This window comes from Lytechinus variegatus, chromosome 1, assembly GCF_018143015.1.
Source record: "Lytechinus variegatus isolate NC3 chromosome 1, Lvar_3.0, whole genome shotgun sequence".
In the NCBI taxonomy this organism is placed as follows: domain Eukaryota; kingdom Metazoa; phylum Echinodermata; class Echinoidea; order Temnopleuroida; family Toxopneustidae; genus Lytechinus; species Lytechinus variegatus.
The window spans coordinates 8,886,449-8,911,420 of NC_054740.1; the positions used below are offsets into that span (position 1 = coordinate 8,886,449).

General features: G+C 36.7%; 1 protein-coding gene across 5 annotated transcripts in view; it reads left to right on the plus strand.

Annotated features, from left to right (window-relative positions):
• LOC121419827 (kelch-like protein 8) overlaps window positions 1-24,972 on the plus strand; it is a 60,895-nt gene that overhangs the window by 25,816 nt on the left and 10,107 nt on the right. For 4 of the 5 annotated variants that reach the window (XM_041614398.1, XM_041614609.1, XM_041614539.1 and 1 more), the window contains exons 2-3: window positions 2,321-3,092; window positions 8,595-8,796. In XM_041614398.1, coding sequence (XP_041470332.1) covers window positions 2,321-3,092; window positions 8,595-8,796 — 974 coding nt within the window. Of the gene's footprint in view, window positions 1-979; window positions 1,368-2,320; window positions 3,093-8,594; window positions 8,797-24,972 lie in introns of those variants that run through there. The other variant, XM_041614325.1, reaches the window with a different exon arrangement.

The following is a 24,972-nucleotide window of genomic DNA, read 5'->3' on the forward strand; positions in this document are numbered from 1 at the left end:
GTACATTTTTGTATAAATTTTATGATTGGGCTTTCTGAAACATCGTTTAAATGAAAGTAAGCATGGACGCAGTCACGCAACCATGTTTTGGACTAATCACGTATGAAAATGCTGATCCTGGCCTGAAAAGTGGAAGCATTATAAACACGCCCATGGACATGCAAGGAAAATGCATTCAAAGCTCTTAAAAGTTTACTTTATCTTCAACATTTGGCTTTGTTTAGTGTACATGTACATAGTTAATCCAATATATGCTGGCACTTTATCTAAAAGAAAAAGTGGGAATGAAAAAAAAATGCACTTGATATCAAGCTTGACCCTGTACTTCATAAATCAAGTTCTTGACCTTGAATATTCAATGCTCTTTTTTTTCAGGAATCTGCCATGTTCAGATCAAATTGTTTTTATTTATATTATGATGTCATAATGCAAGCAGCTTTCCGATACATGTACATGTATATGTGATATGCTTCTACGTGTATCTGGAATTTAATGAATACAAATATTTTTTTCTATAAAGGGTATAAAAGCATGTATTTAGTTTAATAACAGAATGAAAGATTTTAGAATTTCATGATTCTGCCATTCTTTGACTGATTTTCATCAAACCTTCAGCGCCCGGTCATGGTGAACTTTCCTGTTAAATGTCTGGACAACAATTTTTGTGGAAAGAGTGTTGAATTTTTCGCACTTGTCTGTTGATCAATTGCATGACTTTTAATACATGCATGTATACATTTTATAATGGACTTTCAATTGATTGCAACACTCCCGTAGAATTCAAGTAATATCTTTCTTTATGTCATTTATGCTCAAAGCCGGGATTTTAATACACAGAGTAAAGTTTAGCTATAAAAAGGTCCAAATAATCACTATTTGCCCTCATATAACCTTAGAAACACAGTGATGTCTCTACCATATGCTTATAATCTTGTAGAATACTTATCCATCTTTTTGAACGAAATCGGGTCATATTTTCTAATGGTCATATCAGTGACGGACTAATGTGTGAAACTCAACCCGAAAGGCTTGGCAATTTGTTTTAAGCATTTTAACCCCGGCAGCAAGCCTTGTGGACCTTCAGTGAACTCCTAATGAATGCTTTTGCTGATATCAATACCATGCTCGAGAAAAGCTGATGGTATCATGAAAAATCATTTGAAGTTCGTCAAGTTGGAAATTAGGTTTCAGCTCGACACGAGCTGCTCATTTTAAAGTTAGCCATAGTCGAGGATGTACATTGTGACTATAGAAATGATTGCTACATGTAAGGTTGAATTTTCTGGTGGGACGAGAGACGTGTGTCCGAGAAGAGATGCAGGCACAACTAGCAGCGTAGTAGGTGCTAAGAAAACACGAAAACGGCGGTTAGTGATCAGAGTGGATTAGAGAGAATGTTTTGTTTTAGAATATGATATCAATTTGAATATTAATTTTTGTGTCTTTGTCAGATATTTGTTTGCCCTACATGTAAAATTTCCCACACTGTATTTCATAGCCCTGACAAAGTTAGCACTATTTTTTTTTCCATTACAGTGTAATGTATTCGCTACATGTAGTTTTGGTTTCTTTTCACTATTATACGTATTTATCCATCTGCATTGTGTGGGAGTTTTAATTATTCCTGGGTAAGTTTTAAGAATCTACATGGGAACATGTCCAAACCACATTATGAAGAGGAGCCCATATATTAAATACAACAAATAGTTTCTCTTCCTTCTTTGCAGGTCATATACAGAGTAAGTGGAAATTACAAGGAAATGTCTTTCATTTGTCTTTATGTTCCTCATGATCAATACTTCATGTCAGATATTATCTATCCAGAGAGAGAGAGAGAGAGAGGGGGGGGGGGCATACTGTTCTATTTTTCCAGAATATTTTCATCTAAATTTACTTTTTTTTAATGAACTCACAATTTACAGGGGGCTCTTTTGCAACTTGTGGGGATTTTTTTTCTTTTTTCTCCAATTCCAATTGTTTGTTAATAGAGTTATAGGATTCTACATGTGTGCCTGTTCAGGAAATGGATCCCTACCTTTTTTGAACAAATCATTGCAATACTAACATTGTTTGTAAAATTCTTCCTGTTATTTTCCTTTATTGGGTTTTCCAAAGTGTGTACTCTATAGTGCTAGTTTAATAGTACAATATCTTGTAGCATGCAATGCATTCATGTAATGTTATTTTTCTCAGGTGTTCCTTGTACATGTAGTATCTTTTATGTCTGTCCTTCAGTTTGAGTCAGTCAACTCAGTTTAATTTGTTTTCAGGTAGTGACCTCATTCTTCCAATTTCCTCTTCTTCTCTTTGTATGACACAGAACCAATTCAGTGATCATCATAGAGTTCTCTGGCAAGACAAGCAGTCCGACCAACAAGAGTGTCCTCATAGAGGATGAAATCGTCAAGATGGGCTCCCCGCCGCAGATGTACGACTCCTTTGTCACATCCTTCACCTTCGATTGCCAGACCCAATGGAGGGAATCGCTTGTTGTCATCCAGCAGCTGTACAAGACAAAGGCGCTGTGCGACTTCACTCTCCGTTGCGGCACCTCATCATTCCTCTGCCATCGCCTGGTGTTGGCAGCCTGCAGCCCGTACTTCCGTGCCATGTTCATGTCAGAGATGATCGAGAGCCGACAGGACAGTCTGGAGGTGCAAGACATCGATGAGAAGTCTTTGGAGGCCATTGTCGAGTTCATGTACACTTCAAAGATTGTCCTCAATGTGGACAACGTCCAGAAGATCCTCTTTGCAGGATCACTCCTACAGATGGATGAGATCAGCAAAGCATGCAGTGACTTTATGAAATGCCATCTCCACCCCTCTAACTGTCTTGGGGTGAGGACATTTGCCGACCAACATGGTTGCACTACTCTTTCAGGTGCAGCGGACTCCTACGCCCATGAACATTTCCTGGAGGTGGTGAGCCAGGAAGAGTTCTTCAGCATCGATGCACCCCATCTCATCGCCTTGATCTCATCACATGACATTATGATTCAACATGAAAGTCAAGTCTATGAGGCTATCATAAAGTGGGTGAAGTTTGATGTTCCAAACAGAGAAAGACATCTTGCTGCACTTTTGTCAAAGGTATGTGCTGTCTGTTTTATTAGTGAATGACACAAGAGGATTGAAATTTGCAATTAAATGAACCTGAAGTACCTAGTATACGCAAGATGAATGAATGAAAATGTAATCTTCTATCCTGTCATGGGAGACAACATTTTTCCTGTGAAATATAGCTCTTGAGTCTTGTTTGACGATTGTCTTCTTTGAGTCTTCTTTGACGATTGTCAGTGTGGGGGGTTGGGTGTGACATTCGATTGTCTTTAGCTAGAATCATAAATAAGAATCACACATCAAAACACAAACATGAAATACTATTACTTTGGGAGAGTTGATAATGATAATATTCTGCTTTTAACATGTGTAGCGCTTTACATCAGAATGACATCTCTAAAGAGCTTTACAGATATATTATCATGTGCATACAACGCATGCACTTTCTCCACTCCAGCTGGGAAGCATGCATTCTAACCAGAGTTTTCAAACTCGAGTTCAGTTAGGCTACACAGCTATACTGTTTCTTCCCTTTTCAAGCTCACCCACTGTATATCACAAATCAAGGAGTTTTAATTATAGAAATTTAAAAATCAACTTGGAGTATCTGCAATACATCCTGAAGAGAGCCAGCAGAGTATGAAATCTCTGAATCTTCAGTTGATTTCTTATGTTCCTTGTTTGCATTGGAGAATCACTTTTTCACAGAATTGTGCAACCATTTTGAATTTGAGCCAATTATCTTTTGGCTATTTCTATCATTTAACCTAAATGTCAATTACATTAGGTTTTTTAAATGAATTTCTTCTTTCAAATAAACAAGAACAATATACCTAGAAATCTTCACTGTCAAGGGGATGGTATTTGGTTTTATTTTAAGTTCAAGAGAATAAATGAAAAAAAATGAGATACATGTACATCAAGGAAAAGGAGCCTTGTAATCATTCGATTTTGATTCCTCCTTGGCAGATCGCCAATCCAGATCTTGCTCTATTTTCAATCCTATGAGGATTATTTTTCTTAATTCTTCCTCAATATGTTGTGGTAATATAAAACTACTTCACTGGTTTGAAGTTTCAGGATTTATGAATCATGGATTCTGTTTTGACAAAATGATGGGACATACATGTACATGTATAGTGTAAAATATAGGCCTGTTTGAGTATTGAAATGAGTTTTGTTTTCATAGTTAATTGTTTTATAGAAATACTTTTGGTACTCTCTGATATTGGGATTGGACAACAATGTGTATTCAGTTCTATGCATTAATATGATTCTCTTTCAAAGTGATTGCAAACCTCATTCAAACTATATTTTTCCTTGGATCACAATTGTACTCGTTGCTCTACTGATCAAACATCATTTGAGAATTTCATTATTTTTTATTTTATTTTCAAATTCTCATTCATTCATGCTACAGGCTATTTAAACATGTATAGGGAAACATAGAAAGTTGTTGACCTTCGAGGAAAAGTATTCACACATGGTATCACCTCTCCCCCACCCCTCCAGTCAATTAAAAATCCATCTATTCTGTAAACATTAGAAAGTTGTCATTGCTTTGAGTTCTTTGAAGTTCGTGGCCTTGATGTGTCAAACACCATGGAACTAAATTCCTTCTGAAATTAGATTGAGAAGCCAGGTGATGAAGTGTGATGCCTTTGAGACCCTTGCACTCTCTTGGTGGGGTCAATCGTCTGGGACATGGTCTTCCTTGAACCAGAGACGGAACCTTGGGACAGCCACTAAGAATCCTGGGAAGACAATTGGCACGCAACACCCAAACAAACTAATCCCCAATACCATGCACTTGAGCATTCCTGAATGACATTCTGGCATGACATTCCACTAGGGTTTGTTGCTGATCAGCTCATGATTTTAGGTCAGTACAGGACTTAGGCAGGTGGCTGTGGTGAAGCTACATGTGGGCCTACCTGGCTGGCTCTGCTGTCTGCTCTGAGAACATCTGTTGTTGGTTGTGTTACAGAACTTGCACCTGTTCTATGGCTTATGAACTAAGAGTTCTTGAAGGATTCATGTATGTGACCAGACTGATTTTCAACATGTGAATGACATATTTTGTGGTGTGCATATTTCCGTGGAAGAGAAAATTTCAGAGAAAAGTCAATTGATTTTTATGTTTTATGATATTATCCATATTGTAGTCTTGGATGTGGATTCTTGAGTTTGCTGTTTATTTTGTTTATTTCAATTCAATTGTTTTATTTTCCACTTTCAATTTAGATTTCATGTTTACAATTATGATGCTATTAAAATATTAACATATAATCACATTTGAAGTATATAAAAAATTGATAACATAAACATTATAGTAGGCAATTATCAAATTGAAATATAAATAATTGAAAGGGGAGGGCCAACTGAAAAGCAGAGCTTGTATAATGTAGGCTGAACTTGTACAATAATTACAGCATCTCTTGTTATTCTAGATGTTGTCTCAACAAAAATAAATAACGAAAATTAAACTCAAAGAGACCCCCCCACACACACAAAACATTACATTGCAAGTGTCTTAGTATGTACATGTTCCCTATAAAACTTGTACATGTAGGCCTGGGTTTACATGTACATGTATGGTTTTGAAGGTGGGCTTTAAATAAATTCAAGGGTTTTGTTTTAAAAAGAGAGATCAATAGGTAGGGAGAGAGAGCGAGAGAGTGTGTGTGGGTGTGTGTCTGTAAGAGGGAGACAGAGAGAGAGGCATGCAGTGACAAGACAGTAGAGAGATGGGTAGCCTATATGTTATGATGTATAGATCCTACATGGTACAGCATTAGTAGAATACTCCATAGGAAAGCATCATCTCATGAAATTTATGAGATAATTTCTGACATGAACTTGAACCACATCCTCTACTAAACATATTGTGGTAAAATGGGCAGATCATATGAAAAACATAAGAATTTTTGTTTGTATTTCCTAGAAAACCCCCAAACCTCATACCCCAGCAGAGTTTAATTATCAAGACAACCGGAACATGATTGGATTTACATTGGCAAAGGAAAGGAATGGGTGGGATGTCTTGTAGGCTTGTACAAGCAGGCCTCAAAAGGAGATCTATCATCTAGGGATGGATCATTCTTAATGAAACCCCAAGACTTTGGAATTGTTATCCTCTATTAAATATTGAGACATCAAGCTATTAAAACTAAAATTACAATCTAGTTTATGGTATCAGGGCCTACTGTGTGTGTGGTTCAGAGGTCTTTATTACAGCAAAGTAATACTGTAGGTCCATACTGTGATAGATAGGCCTATTATTGCATTATAATCAGTATTTTTTTGTGATCCAAGTACATGTTTTATCAAGTAATATGAATACTGAAACAAAAGTAAAAGGCTATCAAGAGAGTTCTTGATGATTTTTTTTCTTTGACAGCATACTCACATCTTCTACAGAGTTCATACATACTATGTTTAGAATGTTCATTGTTGATGTTGAAGAGCCTGTGACTCATTAGTTCAAGGAAATTATCATCATGTTGCTGGTAGATGTAATGTAGTAGGTCCTTGATGAAATAGATACAAAGTATGATTTACTTAGAAGATGACAAGGATATCAGCACAAACATGTGAATATTGATGGTACTTTCTGAATACTGAAGGTGTTTCCAGAACTTTGATAAAAAGATAAAAGTGCTTTGCACCCAGCCTTCAATTGTATACCGATATGTACTTTGGTTCAGTTCATGGTGAGACTTATATTCTACAGATGATATTCGAATTCAAGTCCTAATACTGAAAATTGCATCAAAATCGGATGTAAAATAAAAAAGTTATGACATTTTTAAGTTTCGTTTAATTTCACAAAACAGTTATATTCACATCCTGGTTGGTATGCAAATGAGGAGACTGATGACGTCATTTATTTTATTATATGAAATATGAAATATTCTAATTTTCTCCTCATTGTCAAATGAAACAGTGATCAATTCCTCCCTGAACATGTGACATTAGCATTGCTTAATACTATATGATTCAGTCAAGTCGGTCCCTATTGTCATATCTGTAAAATATGAAATATTGTATAATTCAAACAATAAAAAACAAAAGAAAGTGAGTGATGGACATCATCGACTGACTCATTTGCATGTCATTGAGTTGTGCATATCACTGTTTTGTGAAAAATAAGCAAAACTTTAAAATGCCATAACTTTCTAAATTACATCCGATTTTGATGAAATTTTCAGTGTTATGCTAGTTTGATTTTTCTCTATTTATTCAAATCAACATTTTTCTGGGGTGGACTTGACCTTTAAAGTTTCACTTATTTTTCACAAAACAGTTTAACTGTCACTGTATGCATAACTCAGTGATATGCAAAAAAGTCGATGATGTCCCTCACTATTTCTTTTGTTGTTTTTCTGTTTGAATTATACAATATTTAATTTTTTTACAGATTTGACAATAATTAGGATATTTTTTAAAACATGTCTGAGGCTTTAGCAAAGGGTTAATAATGTATGGACATTCCAGTCTTGTTGCCATTATTTCTTTCTCAGCCATTGATGTTTTGTAAAATATTGAATTTTCGATTTTGGGATATTGACCAACCTCTCTAGGTACTGGTTTTATTGTCTCACCCACCAGAGGTGAAGGCGAGACTTACGGATCCAAATGTCGTCCGTCCGTCACAAACCTTATGACACATAACTCCACAACCGTAAGTCACTTTTCAACCAAACTTGTAGATGGACTTGGGGGACCTGCATGTTATGCTGCAGTCGGAGGTCACATGGTATGGTCAGAAGTCATTTTCAGGTCAAAATTAAAGTTTACATGCAAGACTCTTACCACACCTAACTCCACAACTGTAAGTAATTTTTCAACCAAACTTGGATGGTAGATGGACTTGGGGGGCCTGCATGTTATGCTGCAGTCGGAGGTCACATGGTAAGGTCAAAGGTCAATGTTAAAGTTTACATGTACATGCAAGACTCTCTCATGACACCTACACAACCGTAAGTCACTTTTCAACCAAACTTGGAAGGTAGATGTACCTGGGCGACCTGCATGTTATACTGCAGTCGGTGGTCACATGGTAAGGTCAAAGGTCATTTTCAGGTCAACATTAAAGTTTACGTGCAAGACTCTTGTGACAAGTGTTTTTCCATCCCATTCATTTCACAATGAAGTTTCGATACAATTCTCTTGCTTGCCCTCGCATATCACAATATTTCTGGTTATTTTCATAAGTGGGTGAGACACAAAATCGCTTTTGCCTTGTTGTTACTCAAAATAACCATTTGAATACTTATCTTACAAATTTTGTGATTGGAAAGCTACATCCAGATCATATCCTGAAATTTTTAGCTCATTCCATAACAAGTGGCTCTATTGTTGATCAGACACCTGAGCAAAATAATACATGTAAGATGGTAAAATACATGTACCTGCAATGCATGTACACCCACTAATATACTTTTAATTCAAATCGTTCATACTGTAAAGGTTTCATGACACGGTACACAATTGATACGTTTATTTCTTATTTTCTTTTTTGTTGTCCAGGTGCGTCTTCCCATGGTGCCTGCCAACTACCTGACAGAGGAGGTGGAGCGAGAAGAACTGATCAAGAAGTGCCACAAGTGCAGGGATCTTGTGGATGAAGCCAAGAACTACCACCTGTCTGTTGGTAAACTCCTTCGGGACACGCCCACATCCAGTCTAGTCAAAGACCCAAACAGGCTTACACCAAGGAAGAGCTCTGCAGGTAAATTTTCAGGTGGCTTCATGGAGTTAGTTCCCAGTTCTGGGGGGAAAAGGAGGACAACTCCCTGGTGGCTTGCAAGTTGTCTCTGTCGAGTATAAAGGTGCTCTTAAGAGAGACAAGTGTAGGGACTGTGATTTTCCGCGATCGCGGAAAACGGACGGAATTCACGGAAAAGGCCTTTTGAAAGGGAAAGTGGCATTTCAAACGGAAATTCATGGAAAACGTACTTTCCCTCGAAATACACAGAATAGCAACAGAAATTACTCAAAAATAACAACAAATTGAGAGTATTAAATGGCCACAAAACCCCAGAAAACACGATCTCACTTCGCTACAATCATGACAATTCACACATCGTGACTGCTCTTGACATCATCACACTTGATAGTACCCCACGCCCGTACCCGGTCTGCCGGGCTGAGCTTCATATAACTTCATATCGCTCAACTGCACGGTCGTGTGTTGCTGCCCTCTACGTTTGAAGATGTAACAGCACGATATCGCGGTCTTAAAATCCAAGATGGCGGATTGGCGAAAGCCGTTGTCTGATGATAATGATGTTCAAAAAACGCCAAAATTATCGATGAAATTTAATTTCACTGCCAAATGATGCTAATTATGTGAAAGGTGAGGATGTATGCATGCTAAATATGATCGAAAAATTATTAAATGCACCCGCATAGATCCGATTAGAACGGATTTTATTGTGTTGTTGGTCCAGTAGCAGATACAAATTTTGGCCAGTGCGAGTGTACGCGCTGTGATTTTGCTATTCAATGTGTAAACGGAATTGTCACTTTTCCGTGTGTACAAAGTGTCTTGGGAAACGGAATTTCCGTTTTCTGACATGCTGAAACGGAATTTGAGATTTTCTGAAACGGAAAAGGCCATTTTTTGAAACGGAAAATCACTGTCCCTACAAGTGTTTTAGGAAGTATAAATGTTTCAGATACTAATTGGAAATCCGATTGAAGAAAGGGGAGGGGGTTGTCTCTGCTATTTAAAGTCAACACAAAGGATGTTCCACTTAACAAGCAATTAAAAACATTTTTTTACCTAATTTTTGTGCTAGAGTGAAATAGTGGGATAATTTGAAATATTTTGCTGTGGATGAGCCTTAGTCTGTTGTACGAACCCTTCACTCTAGTTAAGGGGTCTGAATGCTCACACTACAATGTGTTGTGTACTGAAGGCCCTTTCGCGAACGGCAAGTATGCACTAGTCTTGTGTGAAGACCCACTTGTTTATCAAAGTTTCAACAACGGTCTGTGCCTGCAGACTAGAACCTAGAGATGCATTTGCTTCATTGTTGGATCTGAGACAATCTCAAACCTGTCAGAAACTGAGACTGTAACATTGAGCCTTAGACATACATGTAGACTTGAGACTTCAGACACTCGACCAAGACTAAGACATAGACATCTGTGTCCACAATCAAGACACACAGTCACTGTGTAGAGACAGTACCTTGAGACCAAGACCTGTCTCCAGTCACCCAACACTATAAATGTAACTAGCAATGAGATTTGCTCATCAAAACTGTGTGTGTCATGGCTCTTGCCAGTTTCTTGGCCTCTGAGACATGTTAGCTTTCCATTTAGAAATATTCCTAGACACCGTTCTCACTACCTTCCTAAAACTAGTTTACTGGAAACTATAGTAGTGGAAACTAGTTTTATGTGTAGTGAGAACTGTCGAAGCTATCTTCCAAACTGGTTCAGAAAACCACCTAGCGATGTAGTTTTAAAATAACATTGCCTCGTTAAACTGGTTTTAGCGTAAGTGAGGACATAACCATTCTTTGGGAAGCGATCTTCTCACATTTTGAGCACGCTACTTGTCACGACAGGTGTTGAATGCCTACGCTGTGGTTTTTTATTTCGCCGAAACATGTCACCCCACTGAGAGCATTTCCATAGCAACAAGATCGCTTTACGTGAAGTGATTTTGAAAACCACTTTCGTGTGATCAAGTGGGAATGCTAGCAAAGCAATCTTCCAAACTGGTTTCCAGTAAACTAGTTTTAGAAAGCGTAATGAGAACGGCCTCCTACATGTAGATATAAACCTTTGAGATTGGTTTGAAACACAAAATCAATATGTCGAGACCTGGCTATGTCTCAAGATGATCAAAGCTGGTTAACACATGTATCCTTTACCAACACACAAAACCATCAGTTTTGAGTACCCCCCCAAAAAAAAACCACAACCATGTCATCAACTGGCACTATCAATTGTCTTCCATTTTGTTTGTAAACACTGCATCTTTACCCAAGAGCTTTCAATGACCTCCATTAAAAAGAACCCTAGATTCCTTGTTATGTGATGTCCATTTTATAACTCTGTATAAACCCATAATTGCATGGGATAGTTCAATGCCGATCAGGAAGAATTTGAAAGACTGTATACCTATAATACCATTGTTTTTATAATCCTACAAATCATCCTCTAGTACTACTTCAAGTTGAGCGTGATGACACTGATGTGTTGATTTATGTATGGGTCTGTGAAGATTCACTCACGTGATGTTTTTGCAGGCTCATAAATTACAAGAATTTCAGAGTCGGTAATTTGAATTAAGGTATCATTCAAATTATTAAAGCTACAAAAAATGGAAAAAGAACTCTCCAATTACATACCAATATGCATTTTATGATGCCTCCCCTTTTCAGATCAATGTTTTGTGAAAAAGTGAAACCTACATGTACTGTCACATTAGTGACACACATTTGTTACACAAATAATGAGCTACAAATGTAATTTTGAATTAGAGATCAAACAAACATTACATGTATTGTTACATGGCCTACACTGTCAAGGTCAAGTCTAACACCTCGTTAGAAAGGTGAGTTGAATATAGTGAGAAAACCAAAGAAGCAATTTAACATTGAACATTTCTTATGAAATGAATCTAAAAAAGAAAAAGTATTGACATTGTTACATTGAGGATTGAGGTTTATTTGTATTCCAGTTCATCATGACCTACATGTACATGTAGCTGTGAACCAGAACAGCCTGGTGGTTGAGTTGCTGCCTGGCAAGCAGTAGACGGCAGGTTCGAATTCCACTGGTTCCAATTTTTTTTTCTAACTTATGATTTTCATTATAGATCGAGCATGCGATCTTTAACACATAGGAGTATTGCCGAAAATTTATTACAAATTATTATTACCTCCTAAAGCCTCTTTATTTACTATCTTTTGTCCACGGTGGACTGCATTTTCATATTAATGAGTCAGAAGGAAGAGGATTGAGGTTATTTGTATTCCAGTTCATCATGACCTACATGTACATGTAGCTGTGAACCAGAATAGCCTGGTGGTTGAGACGTTGCCCGGCAAGCAGTAGATGGCAGGTTCGAATCCTCTGGTTCCAATTTTTCTGACTTTTACAGATCAAGCATGCGATCTTTAAACACATAGGAGTAATGCCGAAAATTTGTTAACAAAGTTACATTCCCTTTCCTCACAAAACAGTATTATGTGTCTCATACAGTACCCACATGTACATGTATGTATAAAATGAGAGAGGCTCAGATGTCACATAATTCTACATGTACTCAGCATAATATTTCTTTTATATTTGAAATATCAATATTTCATTTTTGTTCCTCCAGTACTGTATTAACCTGCTTGAAACACATAAAATCATAATATATTCTCATATCTATAAACCAAAGAGAAATTATAACTGATATCATCTCTAGATATAAAACAAAGAAAAAAGTTGTTATAGAACCTACATAAAGATATTTTCTTTTACGTTTTATTTAAAAAGAAATATCACTATCTACCTTTTGTTTAACTTTTGAAACCTATTAGAACAGGATAATTTCAAAGTCTATTTTTACCAAGAACTGACCCTTGGTCAACAGGTGGGATGTTGCTGACCATAAATCAGTTGAAAATGGACAATTTGACCTCGTAACTAATTCTGTTACTTCAGATTACCAGATGAAAAATTGACACAGTTAATCACAAGATGTATGCCACTTTCTTTGACCTACTTTCCAGGTCATGAGCAGGTACCCCGAAGAAAAAGCTCAAGGGTCAAAAGAACCCCCTCTCCCCATCTACAATGTAGGTCATATGGGCCATCCCAATAGCTTCTTACCTTCAAAATACGCAGTGCTGTACCAGCCTGAGTTTGCTCAATCTTGAGATTCTAGCCTAATCAGCCCTCTTTCGCAATTAATCTCGAGATTCATGAAACCCCATCTCCACCAGTGCAAGAACAGCAATTCATGCTCGAGCGAGGCATTGATGCATAATGGTCTGATGCTGTGTATCAATAATCCCGAGTTGAATCTCCAGGGCGTCTGCACCTGCGAATTTGCGGGATAATTCGTAAGTAGCTTGCTATTTTGCTAATAATCCTATAAAGTTGTCTTGGGATTGCAATATCGAGATAAGTCCAGCAAGGCAAGCTATCCCGATGATTTCATTTCCATTACAAATAATCTTGAGAAAGTTCAGATAGGGATAATTTGCCAGATCAGAAATAGTGTGATTATTCAAAAACTCAGGCTTGTGCATACGTCCCTTGTGAACAGCCCACCAAAACACCTGGCAGAACCACTCTCACCCAAACATGTCCACTTGTGACCATGAAGTTGCCAGTATCTCCTTGCTGTGACGTATTTTTATATAGGGTTTATGTTCGTCTTGATGTGGAGATTTTCCATCAAAATAATCATCAGAATAAATGTCATTGATCAGGTGGATGTTTTATAAAGCTGTTCGTTAGTTACGGGTGACTTTAAAGCTAAATGAAAGTAGTTGTAGAAAAACACTGATTTCATGAGAAAGTCTGTAAAACCAAAGTTAAGTTTTACTATATATCATGGTAGATCTAGATCTGGTACAGTTACATAAACTGAACTTTGTGAAATCATAAAATCTAAGCTGAAAAACGATCACACTGAAAATTGCCAACACAGATAGGCACATGTGGCACAGTGTATATTATTATTGCAGGAATTCGGAAGTCCCCGAATCTGCGCTTATTTTGCTTATTTCTCAGCAATTCAACAATTTCTTCCAGAATCCTTTGGCACATATTTTTTATTCATACAAACAGACACTTGGGTAGTCATTATATTGGATTCTGTAAAAATTCATTTTGAAATCTTTACCACAACTGGCATTTATCTTTAAGAACGACTGATGATCCTGAAGCGATACCCACCAGATTTCCATTGGTGTTGATTTAGCTCCTAAGAAAAGGGTACCAGTTGTTTTTAATGAAACACCCACCTTATTTAATTTACTGACCATCACAGGCTTTAATGATGTCATGTGATTAGTATGCTGCACTTCATATCAATGTGTATACTAAGGACATGCCTTGCTAATGACTTTTTACCATTACATAGACAAGTCCAAGTCATATCAACAATTCTTCAATAACATATCATTAGAAAGTAAGAATAAGTTATGTTCCTGCAGAATTTTTGTCTCACCTGCGAAGCAGAGTGAGACTATAGGCGCCGCTTTTCCGACGGCGGCGTCAACATCAAATCTTAACCTGAGGTTAAGTTTTTGAAATGACATCATAACTTAGAAAGTATATGGACCTAGTTAATCAAACTTGGCCATAAGGTTAATCAAGTATTACTTAATGTCCTATCAGAGTTTCATGTCACATGACCAAGGTCAAAGGTCATTTACATGTAGGGTCAATGAACTTTCGCCGAATTGGGGATTTCTGTTGAATTCCCATCATAACTTTGAAAGTTTATGGATCTGATTCATGAAACTTGGACATAATAGTAATCAAGCATCACTGAACATTTTGTGCAAGTTTCATGTCTCATGATTAAGGTCAAAGGTCATTTAGGGTCAATGAATCTTGTGTGAGTTATAGTAGTATTTAAAGTCAGCACTGCTGCTATATTGAACCGCGTGATGCAGGTGAGACGGCCAGAGGCATTCCACTTGTTTCTATCCCTTATCAGATATTGTTGGGTGTGATACCTATTTCTTTAATAAAGGGATGGTCTAAGCTGAAGATATTTTTATCTCAATAAATAGAGTAAAATTCACAGAGCAAAATGCTTGATCATAATCCGATAACAAATAACAAAGTTATTGAATTTGGAGATTTGCATTATTGCGGTGAAACAGTTCTAGGAATGTCTACATGAATATTCATTAGTTGGGCTGATGATGTCATATCCCCACGTGTTCTTTGGTATTTTATTATATAAAATTAGGTTTTTTAAATATTTTTTTACCAAGAACTGAAACAATTAGATTGACAATTGCATTAGTTACATGTATTTATTGCCACAAATTATTTCATAATGGAGATACATGTACATGTATGACAAAAATGCAACAATTATGATTTCATGTAATAACATTAAGAAAAAGGAAAGTGGGGATATGACATCAGCCCACCTAAATATTTATGACGATGTGCATATTTACTGTTTCCACAAAATGTTGATAAAATTCAACATTGAATAACTTTGCTATTTGTTATCCGATTTTGATGAAATTGTCAGCATTTTTCTCTGTGAATTTTACTCTATTTATTTAGATATAAATTTTTTGTCAGCCCAGACCATCTCTTTAAGATTGCAACTAAGAAGTGTTTCCTCTGGAATACTGTATACATGCTGTATGTGTATATTTTTACTCCTCAGTGCAGTTGTTGCTTCCGGAAGTTGTCGACAAGTTCACCCCAGTTGATTCCTGAAGAGAATCCTCAGAGATGACAACTCAATACATAGTATGGCATGGTTTAGGCCATATATCATCATATTTACAGTTGTTTGATATGACATGAAGTGGCCTCATGTCAAAACATGGAGGAAACAATATTTTACACATTTGTTGAACCCTAGTGTTTTGAACCCTACTGACTGTTTATGTTGAACTTTCTTACAGTCCTATCCATCATTATGAGTCATGCGCTTTTATTGTTATCTGGAAAGCCGGAAAACATTTGCCAAGACATTTGCGCAACACGTGGCGGTTTTTGACGATTCCAGTGACTGGGATTTTCAGTGGTTCAAAGTTTGTTTCAAGGTGTATGCCATATTTGTGGTATAGATCATTGTTATATGATTTCACAGCTTGCTTCATCTATGCAAAAATTAAATAATTATACCAATGATATGTAAATATTGTGATTATGTTTGTGATAAGTTTAACTCTATCAAACTATTGGCCTCGCTAATCATCTTAAAAAAATGGTTATTATCGAATATTTGCTCAAAGCTTGAGATACGATTTTGAAGTGGCAGAGCGAGGAAGTTAGACTTATACTAAAAATGTTTAAATAAAAGAAAAATCAAATTGTATGCAATTGTGAGGCCAGTTTAATTTTATTTGATATTGCTGTAGGCCTACATAGTTTTGCTATAAAACTGGAATAAACAAAGGAATATAGATGGAGCCTCTGATACACATTGTAGACTTGTTCCATATTTTCATCAGTTAGAAAAAATACTGTTTTTTTTCACGATATCACTCATTTGCTGTCATTTTCTCAATAATTAGACCATTGCAGGAGATCTCTCAATACACTCGTCCTTAAGGCTTTGCTTATTAAAAAGGTATGCAGACCTGTCCCCTGCGGGCTACGTTGGCTGTTTAAATGAACGCTCCCAAATGCACGCCTTTCAAAGTGCCATCTATTTTTAGTTCACATTCTGGTCAAATATAGATTTTTTTTTTTCATTTATTTTTTTCGATTACAGAAATGATAAGAAAAATAAGTAGAAAAAACCTGTACTCTTCATCGTTGACCCAGAAATGAAGTAAACTCTCTAGAGGACATTCGTCTAAACAATGTATTTGTTGAAAGGTAAAAATGCCCAGGGCCCTTAAAGTGACCCCAGTTTTTTTTATACAAAATCACTCATTTGAAAAATATGATATCTCTCCATTATTCTTAAATTGTTAGTATCTAAATTGCTCTGACAGAACGTCCTTGGGCAGGATGCCATGCATTTTTTCTTTCGAAAAAGTAAAATGAGACAACTAATGAAGGCCGTGAATATATTATTTCATAAATACTTGATGTGAAATGGGGGAGGTCTATGGGCCTCGGATGGGGTCAGTAAATGTGACAGGTTTGAATTAGTCCATTATTAATCAGAAATGAAAGAGTTATTGGCTTGAAATCAAGTTTGCCTTATTCTGTTTTGATATGTATTTTCTTCTGTGTCTCTTGTGCCACAAAGCTGGAATTCTCAATGTGAACCTGTTAAAAAGCCAAGGCTGTAATATTCAAATTTCTCCCTCTAAGGGTGTCAGACCAACATGACAGACACACCCAGAATGTCCTTATCAGGGTCACTGACTTCAAGCATGAATGTTTCTTTTCAAAGAGTCCGACAGAAAGGGGGTTAGAAAAGTCTGCTTTCTTTATATTTTGTATTGTCATATATATATATATATATATATATATGACAGGTAGATAGCTCTGGGTAACCTTGATTTAAGCTACGCCTACCATTGTTCTCTTCATCCATTTCTTTACAATATTTAAATAAAAAAGAGTTGCCATAAAGCTGTCGTACATGTATAGCTTTACACATTTATATATATAATTTTCATAGTAATTTCTATTTCAGATTGATATTTCGAACAGGAAAGTATGGATCTCATTTTTATATATTCATTAGTGATCTTAAAAGATGTTATTCATCCTCTAGTGTATTGACCATAATTTAGATTTCATGTACATGTAAATAAAATCCCATTCCTTTAATATTGTAATCCCAGAGTCTACACAGCAAAATGGAATATTCTACTTTTCATGATCATGCTTGCATACAGTTTTCATGAAGTTGTCATCACAGTTGCAATTCAGTGACGGTTACCATGGTAACAGTGATCAGGTTCGGCATTCAATTCGATACTAGGCCAGAATTTTAAGTATGTGATAGATTAGTATTTTACTTAATTAAGCAAAATACTAAATTTGTATTTTGCTTGAGTAAAATACTTATCTATCTTTGGTATTCAATTGCATTTTTAACCACGACTTTTGCTTAAATCTAAGTCAACCGCCTACCAGACTTAAGTCTTGTTTGAGCACAGTTTACAAACACCAGTTATACATTCTGCGCACAGATGGATACATACATTTTGTGTTATTTGGCTCAAACTTTATGATGTCACAATGGTTATTAGTATTTTGCTTCAGTTTGGCTTGATGAAGTAAAATACTTAGATAAGGTCTGAATACAAGTTTTTAAACCATTTTGCTTTAATACAAAATCAATACTTTCAATTGAAGACCAGCCCAGGGCTTCTCAGCTGATCAAAACTAATAATTTTACTGATATTGTGCCAATTTGACCAGCTCCATGAAATTCTGCCCTTGATCAATTGCAAATCCTTTATCCTGTAGTACACTGTATTTTTGTTCATGAATGAGGGTTACTAGTACTCTTGGATCTAGGTGAAGTTGCCTTTTCTGCACCCAGCTTTCTCGGTCTTCTCGGCAGTTTTGTAGAATGCGCCTGAAAGGTTGCATATATGCATACATCTATGCCTACATGTAGGCCTATATGTTCGGATGGTGTCTCTGAGAGGAGATCTAGCTTTAATTCTACCTGTAGGCCTTCATTCTATGGATCGAAAATTGCATTTGAATCAAATAAGATTGAATTCTAAATCTGTTCGATTGAATACCTCAATCCAACTTTGGATTGGTCCCTGATGGCAATCTATATCATTCTAAGGAATTCAGATAGTATATTTTGTAGGTAACTTTTGGTTACAAGACATGGCAGCAGTGTTGCAGGAGAACTTGTAATGACCTTTTCGAAGGTAACTTTCAGGATAGATCTTCCAGAAGTCCTCTGGAGATTTCACAGGTAAGATCAAGGACCTGAGAGAAATTTCTTTTATTGAGATTTTGAGGTGTCTGTAATTCTGTATTTTGTTTTTTACATTGTATTTCCCACCTCGACCAAGGGGGTATGATTCGAATTACAGATCCAGACAAAGGATGTCAAAAGGAATAGACTGCCAAAAAGGTGTTAATTGTGTCATCAAGGAGCTTGGTGGGATCCACACCACCCAAAAACTTTAATGGCTGAGCTTTCTTTTTAGGATCCCATTGATTATTTTTCTTTTCTTTGTGACCTTGAACATTTGTGTTAATAGACCAAGTGAAAGCTATTTTTCTCAGATTGGTCTTTCTAAAGGCACTGTCACACCTTGGTGTTTTAGACAGCGTATGCCCGACGTATGAGGAATTTGGCGAATACGCTGGCATACGTCGAATACGTTACGGGTACGTTAAGAGTACGCTAAAACACGCTGGTATATGTCGTCATACGGCAAAGTCGTCGAAAAATTTTGTGCAAGCACAAAATTTTTCGACGTATGCCAGCGTATGGCTCATACGTAACGCATCGCCTTCTTGGAATGGGAGTTTGGAAAAAATGATATTACATCATCACCACCCATCTGCCCCATACCCTTTTCATATGAATCTCTACAAAATTTACATTTAATGGGGAAATTCACACTGACAAAAAATTTATTGCAAAAATAGCAAAAAAAATTGTAAAATTAATGCCGAAAGTTTGAGAAAAATCCATCAAAGAATAAAAAAGTTATTAGAATTTGAATTGTTTGATGTGTGATGTCACTTGCGAGCAGCTTTCCTACATGACGTATGGAATAAAATCAATGAAATATTGCTTTCTCAGAAATTTGAACAAAGTTTTTACTGTACCTTCAGTATATCAATAAAATCATTTCACACCCATTTCTTAAAAAATAAAAATATGTCATCAAGTACCATTAAAAAAATTGACATTTATGCATTTTATATTACATAACATATGGGGCAGCTGCTCATTATATGACATAACAAATCCAGAACTTTACATTCTAATAACTTTCTGAATCTTTAATGGATTTTCCTCAAACCTTCACCAATATTTTTAAATTATTTTTTCTGCTATTTACAACAATCTTTCCTTCTGGATGAACTTCCCCTTTAAAGTTGATGTGGATTTTCATCACTTGCAACTTTCTAGCCTATATAGGTATATTATGCATTACTTTTTTTTTTCTTGGTGTAAATGCCTACATTGTCATGATCGGAGATGAAAAAATGTCTGTCTTCTTAAGTTCAGGGTTAATTGTTCAAGGGTTATCCCAGCACAGAAGATACCCTACTGGGAAAAATGTGTGAAAATGTTACACCATCAGCCATCAAAGTGATTCAGTCTCCCTACTGTATATGAACTAGATTTTTTTTAAGGTCATTTTTTTTTGGGGGGGGGGTGGAAAAGGGATTGATTTTAAAGCATTTTGTGTGATTCTCCATCAGGAAAGAACTTAATTCATCCTCCTATGTTTCCAATATTCATTCTGTAAATTTTCCTTTGTTACTTGGTGTAAGCATGTTTGGTTGTCCCCCCCCCCCCATGTCTTTGTAATTTTTTTTTCACTATTCAGCTAAAGGGACTTTCATATATGTGTCCAATCACACTATATACCTGGTACTTGATCAGTGGAAAAACAAAGTACTTGCAATACTCCAGAAAGGAATCACCCACAAAATTTATAGTTTCTTTCAGACATTATAAGAACTTTTTTTAGAGCTGTTTGATAGTACACCACAAGAACTTATTGTGTGCGTGTTATAGTGCAGGACAGACAAAATATATATTCGGGGGCTACTTTTCACAACTTAATTCTACCTAAATCCGCAACATTGGATAAGCTTAAACATTGCAACAAATAAGGATTTTCGAGGGCTCCCTTTTTTAGTTTTCCAGGGCTGTGCTGAGCACTTAGGGGGTGAAATCGCCCTTAGTCTCCATGCAATCCCCCCCTGATCAATTGCAAATTTAGTAAGTTTTAAGCTGGGGATGTGGTAGGGGGGGGGCTAGCTTTTAAAAAAAATCCAAGGCCAGTGTGAATAACCCAGAACAAGTTCTTGTAATTTACAGATATTCTTGTGATTAGGCAAATATGAATATGCCTTTTAATATGCCCTATATAACTTTCTGCCAGTCCTCTTCCGTTGCTAAGTTTGTGGATGGAGATCTACTGTAATTTGAAGAATTTAAATTGCAATTGAAGTCACCAAGCTCTCAATATATCAAAACACAGGGACCTACTGCCTCTTGGAACTACATCCATAACAAAGTTTACTTGTGGCTCCTCACAAATCATAGGAATTCATGAAATTTTTTAACATACATGTAGTGAAAATAATTACATTTAGATTCCAATTTCCATTCAATCAACTGCCATGGTAGGAATTATAAAAAAAGGTTTCTTTTAGAAAACAATTTTATATCACTATGTTTTCACATTTATGCATTAATGTAAATGCACACCATGTCAGGAGTAATCATGATACCATCAATGATTTTTCTCATTTTTCTAGTCTTGTATTCACATTTCAGGGGGTTCTAGTCATCATTTCTCAAAATTGATTTTCAAATCATATGTCTCCACTGTTGCATATTTGGCCTTGTTGCCGTCTGGAGACTTTGGACGTGACTCTCCTTAGAGTCGGCTTAAGAATTGTGAAAAAGGCCAAAGATGTTTCCGATTGGCCCTTCTATGAACCCCAAGCATCCATTGTGTTTGAATCAAGATCTATTGTTCATTTGGATAAATGTTTTTGAGTATAAGATGCAGATGATCTTTAACATGTGTTGTGGATGAAAATTAGAGTTATGTGTCTTGTGGCAGGGGTGTTAAAACCTCATATCTCAAAATTTAACAATTTTGAGCATAGCGCAGGAAAGGCTTGCTTTCAGAGTTATGGCATAAATGAGTACCGGAACCGCTCTCTTTAGCCGAGAAAGAGTTCTCTATATGAATTTAGAGTTTGTTTTCAGACGATGTGAGGTTGCAACCATTCTTCAATAACATTTTTCTGGGCTGTCCTTAAAACGTTGTGAATTTTGAGAGGTGAGGTTTTAACACCCCCATGATGATGGATAATGCATGTTCCTTCACCTTCTGCACCTTTCATGTTTAATTGGTCTTTTGTGAATGAAACAAGAAATAAAAGGGCAGATGTATTGAAAATAATATTTAGTAAAATAGACCCCCCCCATGGAAGGGCAAAAAGTCAGTTACTATCAAGGGTAGGTGCAGGAGATTGTGGACTATCATCCAGAGCATTAGTGGTGAGGGGTTTCAGATGTGAACATCAAGGGCAGTGAACAAAGTGAAAGTGGTATTGGGGCTCTATCCCTTGGGATCCAAATCAAATTACCAGTTCATGCTACCACAGGGAGAGCCATAGAGGAGTCAGGGAAGGCGAGACTGTTCACACCAATCAGCAGCTTGGCAGTTGAAGCACTTCATTTCAAGGACTCTCACACAAATAATTTCATAATTATAAAAAAGATGAATTTCATGTAAATCTAGGAAATCCTCTCGTCTGATGTCCATTCCAAACCCTTTACTGAAGGTAAGTGGTCTGCATATGTAGCCTAAGGTCCTTACTATTGACTTGTGTACAGAAGTCCCCTCTCATTCAGGAATTGAAACAGCAAGTTTTATTTGTGCTAGTCTTGTGTAAAGACCAGCTTGTTGATCAAAGTTTCAATCAGGGTCTGCGCCTGCAGACTAGAATAAACCCTTCATGAACAATTCTGCACAAGAGCTGGTATTAAAGAAGGTAGTGAGTTTGGAATAGAAAAGACCTGAAATCTACTCCATAATGATGACGTTTATTTTGATCTTTGAAAATGTTGCGCAAAAGTAGGCAGGAAGTCTATTTTGAAATATTAGTTCTGACTTCTGAACAAGTTTTCTTTTACATTTTCATGAAAAGGTATATTGCTTCCTTTTCATACCATTATGATGAAAAGAGCAGCGTTACGCTTCTTCACTTGTGCTTGAATGCTCTTTCAAATTCACGTGGTCCACCATGTGCCGAACCACGTGTTCCACGCCATAGACCAGGACCTCTTCCTGACCTTGTAGTCTAGACTCATCAGATACATGTATAATAGACCTTTATGAAATACAAAGAATAGATCCTTTTTCAAGACTACATGCCCAGTGTCCTCCTTCTGACCTTCTCTCTTTGCTGTGATATGTGATATACATGTACATGTATGCTTTACACACTGCATTTCCCTAACCCCATACTATCCTAAACCCCGGACTATCCTTTTCCCCGTACTATCTTTTATGGTTTCACTCTGTCTTTCTTAACCCCATACTTAACCCTGGAATATCGCACAGCTCATGAATATTGATTATTTTGCCACACAGAGCATATATATTTCTTAGCCCGGTTTTATTGCACTCTGCATCCCTTAGCACCGTAATTATGGTGCTAGCACCACAATAAGCCAGCTAACCATGTTGTTTTGCAGTGCCAGATAGTACCGTACTATTTACCATGCTAGCCTACTTTGCTGAAATGTAGTATGAAACCGAAGTAGGCTAAGCTTAACCCCGGGAAATCGGTAGGGCAAAGGAGGATCTTAGCCCCCCTTATTTTTTCCTGGGGTTAAAGAAAAAAAGGAAAGTGTGAAATGCATATTTACCTCTTATTTATGATAGATTCCCCCTTTATATATTTATTTTTTAAGTTACATTCGTGTTCCTTTCTTGTATTCTGTAGGCTTCAGGTCTGATAATAACGTCCTTCTTGGTTTATCTGTTGGGCCATCCTCCAGTCCCCATTAGTTGTTCTGCCCATTATGAAAGAATTGTTGATGGATCTAAGAGGCTGTTCTCACTACGTTCCTAAAACTAGTTTACTGGAAACTAGTTTAGTGGAAACTAGTTTAACACGTAGTGAGAACGGTCAAAGCGGTCTTGGAAGCGATCTTCCAAACCAGTTGGAAAACCACCTCGTGATGTAGTTATCAAGATCGCTTTGCTTCGTTAAACTGGTTTTAGCGTGAGGACACAACCTTTCTTCGGGAAGCGATCTTTGCACATTTTGAGCACAGTACTCCACACGACAGGTGTAGAATGCCTATGCTGCGGTTTCGAATTTCGCGCGAAACGTGTCACCCCACTGAGAGCGTTTCCATAGCAACAAGAGCGCTTTACATGAAGTGATTTTGTAAACTACTCTCGTGTGATCAAGTGGGAACGCTAGCAAAACAATCTTCCAAAGTGGTTTCCTGAATCGGTTTCCAGAAAACTAGTTTTAGAAAGCGTAATGAGAACAGCCTCTAAGTATCCTTAGAGGAGTGAAGATGGTCTTATTTGATGGGGAGGGGGGGTATCAAGGTCAAAGATCACAAAGGTTTATTATATACTCCCCCCAAAAAAAAAAAAAAAACATGTATGTGTGCTCCGTATACCCCATCTTTAAAGAAACCCTGGGCCCTGGCTCTGGCAACTAAGTTTGCAAATAGCTCTTTTTTTGACATGCATATTAATGTTTTGGTCAAGATGAAAGTTTGGTATTATTTTAATTAATCATAAAGAAAACAAGAAGGGCCTCATATTTTGTCTCTCTGACCAAAAAATATGGTAAATTTGAATGGCTTGATAAACTCAGATTCATATTTTGCTCCAAAGAGTTAGTAATAGTAAATGATTGATAATACATGGTCCTATTTAATTTAAAGGTCAAGTCCACCACAGGAAAATGTTGCTTTGAATCAATAGAGATAAATCAGACAAGCACAATGCTGAAAATTTCATCAAAATCGGATGTAAAATGAGAATAGTGAGTGAGTGATGTCATCGACTCTCTCATTTGGATATAACTGGCTCGTTCATATAACTATTTTGTTAAAAATAAACGAAACTTTAAAATGTCATAACTTTCTTATTTCACATTCGATTTTGATGAAATTTTCAGTGTTCTGCTTGTTGAATTTTTCTTTTTATTCAAATAAAGTTTTTGTTGGAGTGGACTTGTCCTTTGAAAAAAAATGCTATGACTGTTATAACTCACTCACAATCAAGTAAAATCCTTAGGTTTTGATCGACTATAAAGTGCATTTGTTGGAACAAGTTTTTGTTGACATCAAGGACTAGGGCCCACTAACACAAGAGTCAATGATCAATCGGTGATTTGAAAGAACAATTCTGATTGGTTCCAAGTGAAAATACCGAGCAAACAATGATCTTGATAGGCCATTTCATTAACAACGATCAGTTGCTCTCCTGAGGGGTCCAGGACAGTCTTTATCGTAGTCTATCATTGGGCCCCGGCAGGGGGGGGCACTCGACCAAAAAAGTGGTGGGGG